Source organism: Leptinotarsa decemlineata, unplaced genomic scaffold (genome assembly GCF_025532065.1).
Source record: "Leptinotarsa decemlineata unplaced genomic scaffold, Ldec_3_MD MMD2_P_RNA_scaffold_9, whole genome shotgun sequence".
Lineage (NCBI taxonomy): Eukaryota > Metazoa > Arthropoda > Insecta > Coleoptera > Chrysomelidae > Leptinotarsa > Leptinotarsa decemlineata.
The window spans coordinates 7,570,010-7,582,508 of NW_027412536.1; the positions used below are offsets into that span (position 1 = coordinate 7,570,010).

Genomic DNA, 12,499 nt, shown 5'->3' on the forward strand with positions numbered 1-12,499 from the left:
TCCATCTTCGAGTACTGCTTTGTTGCTTCATCTGCCACGTTTTCTTTTGTTCCAACATATCTCCAATCACAAGTATTCGTGAGCTCTTGAATTTCTCCCAAACGTTGCGCTACGAACATTTTGAAGCGTCGAGCTTCCGATCGAATCCAATATAATACTGTTTTCGAATCAGTCCAATATATTGTATCATCAATTTTTAAGTTCAAAACGCTTTTTAAGCTTGAACCCAGCCGTGATCCAATTAATGCTGCCTGTAGTTCAAGTCTTGGTATAGATAGTGGTTTTATTGGTGATACTCTGGTTCGTGCGTTCAAAAAACAAACTTTAATGCCATCTTTTCCAGACCATCTCAAATATGCGACACTTGCATACGCATTCTCAGAGGCATCACAGAAGATATGAAGCTGAATTTCAGAATCGGACCTATTCATTTCACAATATTGTCTTGGCAATTTAAAATCATCAACTTTCCTCAAATCTTGTATGAATTTCTCCCATTTGATAATCGAACTGTCTGGTATTTCGTCGTCCCATCCTATCTGACTTCTCCATGTTTTCTGTAATATGATTTTACCTTGTATCAAAAAGTTTGCGAGAAATCCGAGGGGATCGAAGACTGACATGACGATCTTGAGTACTTCTCGTTTTGTCGGTCTTCTGTTACCTTCCAATAAATTTTTGTCAATTTTATGGAATTTTGTTTTGAATTGAAAGATATCTTTTTTGGGGTTCCACCATATACCCAAAATTCTTTCCTCTGAAGAATTCAAATTTTCGTCAAATTTGACCAATAGTGAGTCATCTATGTCTTGAAATAAAATCGGGTTATTGGAAATCCAATTACATATAGTAAATCCACCTTTACTATGTACATATATTACGTCCCTTATCAATTGTTTTGCCTCCTGGACATTATCTGCTCCCCCAAGATAATCATCCATATAATGATCATTGATGATGGCTTTGACCGCTTCAGGATATTCTTCTTGGAATTCTTTGGCATTTCTGTTCTTGGCCTCCTGGGCTAAACACGGGCCACACGATGAACCAAAAAATACCACATTTATTTCATATATATCTGGATCATCATCTCTTCGCATTCCTCTGTATAAAATTCTCTGTGCTGATCTGTCTTCTTTCCGGACATTCACTCTCAAAAACATTTCTTTGATGTCTGCTGAAAACGCATATCTTTTGATTCTAAAATTCAAAAGAATTGTTTGAAGTGAATTGTACAAATCCGGTCCTGTCAGCAGAAAGTCGTTTAAGGAATTACCATTACTTTTCGAAGAGGCATCAAATACGATTCGTAATTTATTGGGTTTGTTTGGATTCATGACACCGAAGTGTGGCAAATACCAGATTTTTCCGTCGTTGAGATTATCTTCTGCATTAGAAATTTTCGATATATAATTTTTCTTAATCATATCTTCAAACTTTTCGCAATACATTCGACCAAATTCTTCATCTTTGTGCATTCTCCTTTCCGTACAAACGAGTCTTCTCATGGCATTTTTTTTACTTTCCGGTAAATGATGATTACTATTTTTCCAAAGCAGTCCTGTTTCAAACGTGTCACCTATTCTCCGCATTGTAGAATCCATGATCTCTTGAGCTCTAATGTCTTCTCTGGATAAAGATTGTCTTGAAGTAGGAAATGATTCCATTTTCCATTGTTCTTTAATCAGGTCATGGAGAATGTCTAATTCATCTTTTTCTTTCAAATCCACAAAACAAACAAATGTATTCATATTATCATTACTATGATGTAAATTTCCGTGAACTACCCAACCTAACAATGTTTTCGTGAGTGCGGATCCATGCCAAGGCCCCGAAATTATTTTCTTGCTTACCAACAATGGCCAATTGTCTTGACCAATCAAAATTTTAGGACGTACATCGATCATAGATTGTATTTTGTTGTCAATATAAGGATATTTCAAAGAAATCTGATCAATATCGACAGTTTGTTTTGGCAATGAAAGATTTTTGATCGTTCGAACATGCCTCAAATAAAAATTCGAATTAGAATTACACGTTTTTGACGATATTTTGAAAGTAACAATTCTTGAGTCATTCTGCTCTTCTGTCTGATTATTTGTCCATTGGATACATAAAGACTTTTGAGGACCATCAAGATCCAAATCATCAGCGAGATCTTTATCAATTAAAGTTATGGTACTAGCATCGTCCAAAAGAGCATATGTATCAATTTCTTTTTTGCCATTCGAAATAGAGACTGGTAAAATTTTCAGTAACACTCGTCTATTTGATGAAATATGACAATTGGTTTCAATATCAGTGACTTGCGAAGTAGAATTTGTTTCTCTATTCTCTTCATTTTTATGTAAAAGCTCATGATGTACTCTCTTGCATCCATCTACTGTACATATCTTTTTTCTTCTACAATTTTTCAAACCATGAAAAGGTGTCAGGCAAGAAAAACAAATTCTATTCTTTGTCGCAAAGGACCATCTTTCATCAACGGAAAACGACTTGAAAACATGACATGAAAATAAACCATGAAATTGATCTTTACAGCAAATGCATTTTTTGCTAACAAATTTTGTGGCTAAAGTGATATCTTTATTTCTGTAATTTTCTTTATTAGCCTTGAATTCTGAAATTTGTGGAATTTGAAGTTGACAAGCTGCATTAGCTTTAGATCCTAACCATGAACAAAATTTAATGAGTTTATTTTTTACTGTCTTCTCAGTAATATATTCTACCCAATTCAATTTGTAAGAAGTCGGTAATTTATTCAGAAGGTCTTGTAATAGCAAAGGATTACATAAGTGTTCATTCTCCTCCAATGACTGGACAGTATATACAAAATTTTTAACTTCGTCTGAAAATGCTATCAAAATATCTAATTTGTCTTCCTTAATTATTGGAAATTTTCTCAAACGATCGAGTAATAAAGTAATAATATGTTCAGATCGACCAAATCTATTTTTTAATAATTCTATTACTTTATCAACATTTTGCGGAAGTATTAATAATGCTTGTGTTATTTTTTTGGCAGGACCTTTAAGACATTTCTGTAACCTGCTTTGATTCTCCTCTTTTGAATAACCACACAAAGCAGTAGAATTTTCAAACTGGTGAATGAAATTGGGCCACTCTGTAGGATCCCCATTAAAATTCGGCAAGTCTTTCGGAACACTCTGTCTAGTCAAAATTTTCTTTATGTCATTATTGTCAATTGATTGACTAGACATTTCTCGTGAATTGAAATTTTTCCTAACGTCATTTTGACAGTTGTTTGCATTTTTAGGAGTAGGATATATTTCTGCGTTTGACAATGTAGAAAATTGTTCACATACCTGAGAACAGCAAGGCGTGCAATTTTTTGTGTCATTATTACCATTCCAAGTGAACTCGTTTACCCATTTTTGAACATTCGAACCATTGTTAATCACTGACCCTGATCCACATGATGGAGACTCATCTTCCACTGATACATCCGAAGATTCATATTCTATTTGTGACAACTTGAAGGCTAATTGTAAGTCGAGAATCTCTTGTTCTTTCTTCAATAATTTCTGCTCCAATTCTTTCTTCTTGATTTCTGTCTGAATCATCAATTTTTTTTTGACTTTTTCTGAACGGGCGCTACTAGTTTTGGACTTAATCGATTTCTTTTCTTGAATGGAACCCTGCCGTGACATTTTCTTCTTGCTGTCTGCATGTGAGTACTTACAAGTGGAGTTTTTGTCATCAATGTCATTACTCTGCTCCAACTGTAAGCCACGGGAAGAAATGTTGTCTTGTTCCCTTTCACTACTGATAGAAATCGCTTCCTTTTCCCGTTTTTCCGCTAATCTCTCGCTTCTTCGATTTTTTGACATGTCTCAATAGGTTGATTCGGTAAAGGCGTAGAAGGACCAATTAATGTTGTATTTTACCTGGAATATCTAAGTTAAATCCGGTCTCGAAGAACGAAATATTGAAATTCAATGTCAGTCAAAAAAGTTTTTTTTTATTCTCTTTGTTTTAGTTACAACAACTGAACATCAAACTAAATATAATTATATACAGGGTAAATGAGAGAGTAAACAAATAATAATGAATATAAATACTGAACAAGCGGTACAAATCAGAAATATGCGACGGACTGTGGCTGCTCATCGTTTTGAGGTTCAACTCAGTACACCTCGACCTTCACTGTTTAAGAACTCTTTCATCTGGAGAACTGCGTTTATGAGAAATGAACTTCCTGGGCACATTTTTCCAAATGGATTTAATCTCCAGCGATTCAAATCCAATGCGAATCGCTACTTTCGCAAAGGCACCGCTCTGAGAGCCCCTCAAGATTTTTCTGTAGTGCTTGTGTTTTGTCCTTAAAACAAAACGAAATGTCATGCATCCAAATTGACCACCTACATACCGGTGTTGGGTTTTTTGAGGTGTAATTCAAATAAATTGTGAGGAGTTTATTCACAAGCATGGCTGTTTTTGTTTCACTACCCAACTATTTCAAACGCACCATCAGGAACCATTTGTTGTGGTCTATTTGCCGCGTCCATTATTGAGTTTAGTAGGGAACTTGAAGGGTATCAATTGTCGGGGTCATGTCTAGGGTGACCAAGATACCACAACACACCTGGCACCGGTTTCACAATTACAATAATATCCTAATACGAGCTCGTTTGGTTCATCAGGTTTTTTTGTATCATCATATTCGATCCACAGATGAGATTTTGTTGCATTTCTGAACTTCGAAAAAACCCTGACTCTCATGAATCTAGGTTCCTCTTCGAATTAATCCTGTATATACAAAGGTGAAAGTTCAACCTGGTATATACATATAGTCAAATCTCTTAGATAATCTACCGTAAGGCGAGGAAAGTTTGGAATCAAGTTTCCATTCATGCGGACCCATGGATCATTTCTTAGATAAAGATTTCCTCTCGAGCCTGGACGTCATATTCCTCCTGTGATTTTCGTAGCAATTCTTGTGCTAATCTTTTAAAATTGCCTTTGGCTTTTTAAAAAACGTTAAGGAAGCACAAAAGAAATATGGCAGTTATCAATTCAAGCAGGTCATGTTTACACTGCTGAAATTAAGTGTATCTTTTGTATAATTCAGTGTTCATATAGAAGTATTTGTATCGAAAGAATTTTTTTCTTTCGTTTAATTCAATGTTTATATGAAAGTAGCTGTTTCAGGAGGACTTTTTTTCAGTTTGTGTCTGAAAGTTACTTCTTTGCATGATCTACACATCTATGTATAGAGTTACTTATTTTCAAATTGATTACTTCCTTCCTTTCTTTGGGAGATTCCTTCATCTTTTTTTGTTTCAAGATGGAGTAGTAGAAATCCAAAAACTTTCTTTCCCTAAAATAATCACTCCTAAAAATATAACGACTTCAATTCAAATAAGTGTACTACTTTTCTATGCAAGCAACTGTAGACAATTCGGGAATATATAAAACTAGACTACCTGAACTTGAAACTATGTAGTATATCTAAAGACAACTTTTGAAAAATGAAATAGTTCTTGGATTGCAGGGAAATCTATACGCCCCTTCCACTTGGAAAATTCTACAGTACCTTGGCCATGCTTGGCTTGACACTTTACTGGCAGACACATTCGAAGCAGCATCGGAACATTTTCAATGTGGAATGGAATCTTTCGACTATCCCGTTTGACTGAGAGTTTCCTGGAGTGGTATAGTGAATGTTGACTTTATGTGTGTCAACAAATTCTTGGATCAGTCCATTTTTGAATTCCGTTCCATTATCAGTGACGATCATATGTGGTATTCCATGATGGTTGATGAATACTAAGAGAGCATTGAGAGTGTTGATAGCATTACATCCCTCTATTGGATACGCCTGGCCATATTTTGAAAATGCATCCACAATCGTCAGGAATTTTTGTCCACTAACCTGAAAGGTATCCATGTGTATTATTTCAAGAGGCTTTGTTGGGGTAGGTGTCAGCATGAACTTTGGCTTCTCTGGTCTTCGGTCATACTTGTTGATTTGACAAGTTTCGCATAAGTTGATAGCTTCTTCGATATCCTTTTCTATATTGGGCCAATAATACAATCTTTTGATCCGAGTTTCCGTTTCGGTGATTCCTCTATGGTTTGTTTTTCCTTCATGCTGCTGCTTGATTATTTCTTTTTGTCTAGCTGAGCAATTGACATCTTCCAAAAGGCGGTTGCATTTTATGAGATCGAAAGAGGAATTCTTGAATGTCTCTCTCAAGATTCTGCACATGCTGGGGTAGAGTTCTTCATCTTCGAACATCAAAGCGTATTTTTTTCCCGGGCTGATATATTCTTTGAAAAAGTTGAAAACATTTTCGTCCATATTGTCGTTTCCCAACCGAGCATGGTATCTTCTTTTATTCGGGAATATTTCTTCTATCACCGTTCTTGCTGGGTTATAGGTTACTCGTTTAAAGATGACTTGGTTATTGAAGACATTGAGAGGTTTCTCTGATATTGGTATTTCTAATATTGGACTTTCTCTGGCTGTATGGTTGGTGATGCCACTAGTATCTTCGTCTGGGGTAACTTCCGGGTTCAGGGTCACGCATTCCTTGTCTCCTTCGGTTGGGGGTTCATTCTGAATTTCTTGTTCTTGCGGTATGGGGTCCTTATCTTCAGGAAAATGGTGATGAAAGCAATCTTTAAACAGATCGTCGATGATGTCATCTGCAGACTCAGGAACTTCTGATGGAGGATGGTTGAATAGAGATGCCTTGTCGTCGTCGTAATTTGCTTCATGGAGCTCCTTTGTATGTATCTCTATTCTGGAGAGCGCATCGGCGTTGGTATTACTTGTGCCTTTTTTGTAGACCACTTCGTAGTCATACTCTTCTAGCTTCAGGCGCCATCGGACCAGTTTTGAGTTTGGATCCTTCAAGGAGAAGAGCCACTGGAGGGGACGGTGATCTGACAGAATTTTGAATTTTCTGCCGAAAAGATACGGTCGGAAATATTTGGTGGCCCAAACTATTGCTAGCATTTCGTTTTCAATGATAGAGTACTTCATTTCAGTTTCGTTCAGGGTCCTGGATGCATAAGCTATTGGCTTGTCTTTTCCTATGGGTCCTTGAGATAGAACGGCTCCTATGGCGAAATTGCTGGCATCTGTGGTCAAATTAAAGGGCTTTGTGAAGTCCGGATACTGTAGTAGTGGTTCATTGGTAAGCAGGTTTTCACAAGTTTGAACACATTTTAGGAATTCTGGCGTATGCTCTATATGGGCATCTTTCTTGAGACAGGAGGTTAACGGTTTCCCCTTCGAATTAATCCTGTATATACGAAGGTGAAAGTTCAACCTGGTATATACCTATAGTCAAATCTCTTAGATAATCTACCGTAAGGCGAGGAAAGTTTGGAATCAAGTTTCCATTCATGCGGACCCATGGATCATTTCTTAGATAAAGATTTCCTCTCGAGCCTGGACGTCATATTCCTCCTGTGATTTTCGTAGCAATTCTTGTGCTAATCTTTTAAAATTGCCTTTGGCTTTTTAAAAAACGTTAAGGAAGCACAAAAGAAATATGGCAGTTATCAATTTATACAGGTCATGTTTACACTGCTGAAATTAAGTGTATCTTCTGTATAATTCAGTGTTCATATAGAAGTATTTGTATCGAAAGAATTTTTTTCTTTCGTGTAATTCAATGTTTATATGAAAGTAGCTGTTTCGGGAGGACTTTTTTCAGTTTGTGTCTGAAAGTTACTTCTTTGCATGATCTACACATGTGTAGAGTTACTTATTTTCAAATTGATTACTTCCTTCCTTTCTTTGGGGGATTCCTTCATCTTTTTTTGTATCAAGATGGAGTAGTAGAAATACAAAAACTTTCTTTCCCTAAAATAATCACTCCTAAAAATATAACGCCTTCAATTCAAATAAGTGTACTACTTTTCTATGCAAGCAACTGTAGACAATTCGGGAATATATAAAACTAGACTACCTGAACTTGAAACTATGCAGTATATCAAAATACACCTTTTGAAAAATGAAATAGTTCTTGGATTGCAGGGAAATCTATACGCCCCTTCCACTTGGGAAATTCTGCAGTACCTTGGCCATGCTTGGCTTGACACTTTACTGGCAGACACATTCGAAGCAGCATCGGAACATTTTCGAAAATTGTTTTCATAAACTGTATGAAACATGATTCGTATTCGTATGCTCATGCATATGCCCGAAAATATATTTACAGAATGAGACTGAGTTTCAACCTTTGTATTTATGAATTCTCATTTCAGTTAATTTTGTCATTGAAATGTTTCGAAGTTTGTTCAGGAAACGATATTATTTTCCATTACAAAGGAACTATTGATTATTGAGAAATCGATGAAATACTGTACTGTGAAACTTTATAATAAAGAATGACTCATCTACATTATGTCAGAAAATAAATTAAATTCGCGGATGATTTTATAAATTATTTCAAAATCTTTCCTCAACATCCCTTCTCCACTGAGTCGTTGGTCTTATCACTGTTCAACTATGGTGACATTGTGTACAGCAATCTTTTAAGTAAATTTGATTTAAATCGGAAACAGAAAGTACAGAACTTCTGTTGTAGACTTGTCTATTCTTTAAGAAAATTCGATCATGTCTCGAATAAAATCAAAGAATTAAATTGGCTGACAATGATCAATCGTACTAATTATAATCTTTGCAATTTTGTGTACAAAGTATTGAGTTACAAAATTCCCACATCACTTTACAATAAACTGATTCCTAGGTCTATGCTACATTCATTGGATGTAAGATCAAAAAATAAACTGCATGTCCCTCGTCATAAGACGTCACTGTTTCAGAGGTCGTTCACTTATCTCTCCATCAAATTCTACAACTCACTGTTATACAATTGTATGCAACTTTCGAAGGGAGAGTTAAGAATCATTCTGAAAAAACATTTTCTGAAAAACACTTCCTGAATACCAACAGGAACTTGAGTGCCGTGTCCTGAATTTATCTTTAACCTTTACTTACCTTGTCACAATATGTCATCTAGATACCTATGATATAAATTATTATTATGTTATGCGTTTTTTTCATCATGTCTTTCTCATGGATATGCAGGAAAATGAATATTTTTTCGAAAAAAGTTCAATAAAAATTGCCAAAAACAAAGTTTAACTCTCTGTATACCCACCAGTTTTGATTCTAGAAACTTTTGTCATTTGAACTTTTTGATGCAGATATTATGAACTATTTCATCATAAAAATCCATACGATGAAAATGAAATCCCGGATTTTTTGAAAAATCCTCAAAATATCAAACTTCGACCCCCTGTAGAATCCAAACGCTAGCATTCAGAGAGTTGGCGCAACGGTAACTTTTGTTCAGGATGGCATGGGCTCCATCATATTGAAATTTCAGCGATTTTTACCGAAACCGGTTTTCCATAAGATTAGTGCGGGGTCCTTTGAAATGTGCTCTGGGAATTATCATAGTGGAGATTCAAGCCACGTGCATATTAGTGCGGGGTCCTTTGAAATGTGCTCTGGGAATTATCATAGTGGAGATTCAAGCCACGTGCATATTCCCTATTGGAATATTGATTGAAATATTTTCAAAATTAATCTCATGTTGCATTATCAGAACCGTTAACGATAAACCTTAAAAAAATTATATTGAAACCTTCGCCTCCGTATCACCCTCTCTGTAACATTTATTGATTTCGTGATCCCATGCATCTACAGAAATTTCACTCACACATAATGATTATTTATAAATATTGTTAAATGTTTTGAATACAATTTCAAACGAGTATCTTTTTTCAGAAGTAACACCAAAGAAGCACTTTCTTTTGAACGGACAATCTCTCAACATCAATTTGGAAACCTCTAGGAGAATAACCCATCAGCTGAGCACATATATCTTCTACATTTACGTCAAAGAAGTTCTGGGATACTCCAAAGTAAACTTAATACACAACGAGGATTTTTTCGAAATTGAGACTGTTATGAGTCGTTTATCAGACTATGTCGATCAGTCAGTAAGGTGAGTTATTAGTACTTAGGTTCAAAAAACAGAGTATTTTTTGTGTCGAAGCTATTTTTCAAGTTTGTTGGCCATAGTCTCTAGAATTTTATGCCTGACATTTCGTCTACGACTGACGAAGTGTTTTGGTTGTCCTCGATGAAGATACTACGGAATTGGTATGGTTATTCGATTCTGTACCTAGTATCTGTTTTGAGAACACGAAAACATTACGTCCATTGCATCATCTACTTTGGTAATATCTACCTCAGTGGTTGACGGAACGGTATGTATTTGAAACTAAAGTTGATTATGAAATCTAATGAACGCATCGTAAATTGAAAGTACTGAAAGTTCCGCTCTTTTTTTAGATCACTCGAAATGCAGGCGGTAGAGCCAAAAAACGAAATTCGCCAATTTTAGTTTTGGGCGAATATTTCGGAAATAACCACCGGGTAGGTTTCCGCGGTCAGTAGTGTGTTGTCATTGAGTTTGGAATGAACAGCGTCTTCAGTTTACTGCTTTTGGCAAACAAGTGTTACCCAACTTTACACTTGGCTGCACCGCGCTGATGAGGCCAATAGCCAGAAACACGTGTCCGCGGTTTGCCCCCCCTTTTTGAAGTGTCATGTCCACTAATTGTGTCGTTTTTGATTTATAATAAGTACCGTTCTGATCATTCCCATATTGATTTCAATTTAAGGGCCACCGGGAGATAGCTGTTTCAGCCTATTGGGCATCGTCAGTACCGGGCAGTACCACATGTTTCTAGAAATGATATGAAATCGAGAAAGAGTACTTAGCTCGCAAAGTTTCGACTTCTGAGGGTTGTTGTTCGTAGGGGTGCGATAACTGGTTAACAGAAAAAACATATATTTTAAACATTTTTTTATAACATATTTTCAAAAACTTGCTTTTGTTAACATGCTCTAGAAAATACGTTTTGAATTGATTGAATTCATTACAATACACAATTTTAACACGCTTTTATTAGCTTCACTTGTATGTTTGTTTGTTTGTAACCAACTCCTTTGGACTCGATCTTGACTAACTTCAAACGGACAGACTGATTTGAAACTTTGTTCACTTATCAAGAATCAGTGACAATACAATAATTTCATAAGTTTATCCCATTATCCTGATCAGAATCGCCAGGATTGAATAATTTTCTCATAGAGTCTATATGTGAAAGCAAGTGAGACAACCACACTGTCTGCGCAAGCTTATATATTATATATTGAAACAAATAGGCTTGAAATAGCAAGCCAAACTAAAAAGTGAAAGATGAATAATAGTTTAAGAAACTAAAAAAACATGCTTTAAAAAAGCGTGGGGTACTAAATACCCGTTATTATAACTAAACACTTGGTTAGGAGCTGTTTTCCAGATTGAAGTCATAATGAAATTTCATTTAAAGCATCCCACGCTATTTCAAAAAATTTTTTTTTCAAATCGTCATTAGAGACATAAAGTCATAGAACTTTTTACCGATGTAGAATACAATCTTATATTAGTTTCGAAATAATTTTTATTTTAACATATAGAAGCTTGCCGCCAGATTCACATTGCAGATACATGAGAGTACTATTTGTTGTTTGTTATCGACAAAAGTAACACTTTTTTTATAAAATATATAAATGTCGCCACAAGCTTTTGTCGCATATAAATTTATCGTTTGAACTGGGTGTTATAATAAATTGACGGGTTTCGATTGATTCAAAAGTTATTATCTCCTTCTTAGAGCATGTTAATAAACGTTTGTTTTATACTGTTATGGATGGACGTGAAGTGCTGGTTCGAGCCGAGAGTGCGGACGGTTGATTTTTACTACCTATCGTCCAACCAGTGCTGGGAATCGTACGTTTTAAGGTACGACCTCGTTAATCCTTAACTTGCACAAGTTTACACCTCTAAAAGTTGTCGGTTCCAAGAAAGCGACAGCTGGTTAACTAAAAAACAGATTTCAACAGATTTAACAGATAATATCGACTATACAAGCCAGTCACCAGGTGTGATACACGTTTAACAGGTAGTACATTCATGTCCGAGTGTTTCTGATAGAAAAAATAACCTATATTAGTGAAATTAACGTGTGTATGATGAACCTAAAATCCAACCAGACTCATTAGTTCGAACTCTGTGTCTCAATTTATAGGGATGGATGTTTCCCTTTACCTGCGTTGCTGCCACTACCTGTGTTTGCTCGACTACCTGTTTTGGTTCTTATTACCTGAGCTGCCTCTGTTATTGTACCTGTATTGTCATGTGCCGAGTTTTGCTTCTGGGGTTGAGCGGTTTGATTGCTTGTGCGAAGCGATAAAACGGATCTCCATGTTGATGGTAATCTTTGCGCATCATCCCTCTTGTTCATATTATTAGGTCGTTTTTTCAATTTCGATAGCCTCTCTGATTGTTCGCGTGTAAAAGTTTTCGTTGCTTGCTAGTATTTTTGTGTTATCGAAATTGATGTTGGTTCGTAATTTATGTGTACCACATTCACCAGATACAAAAACTTACGAGGAACT

General features: G+C 35.8%; 1 protein-coding gene across 2 annotated transcripts in view; it reads left to right on the forward strand.

Annotated features, from left to right (window-relative positions):
• Positions 1–12,499, forward strand: part of LOC111510348 (uncharacterized) — a 226,043-nt gene that overhangs the window by 123,214 nt on the left and 90,330 nt on the right. For both annotated transcript variants that reach the window (XM_074170556.1, XM_074170557.1), the window contains one exon: positions 9,776–9,995. In XM_074170556.1, coding sequence (XP_074026657.1) covers positions 9,776–9,995 — 220 coding nt within the window. The remainder of the gene's footprint in view (positions 1–9,775; positions 9,996–12,499) is intronic.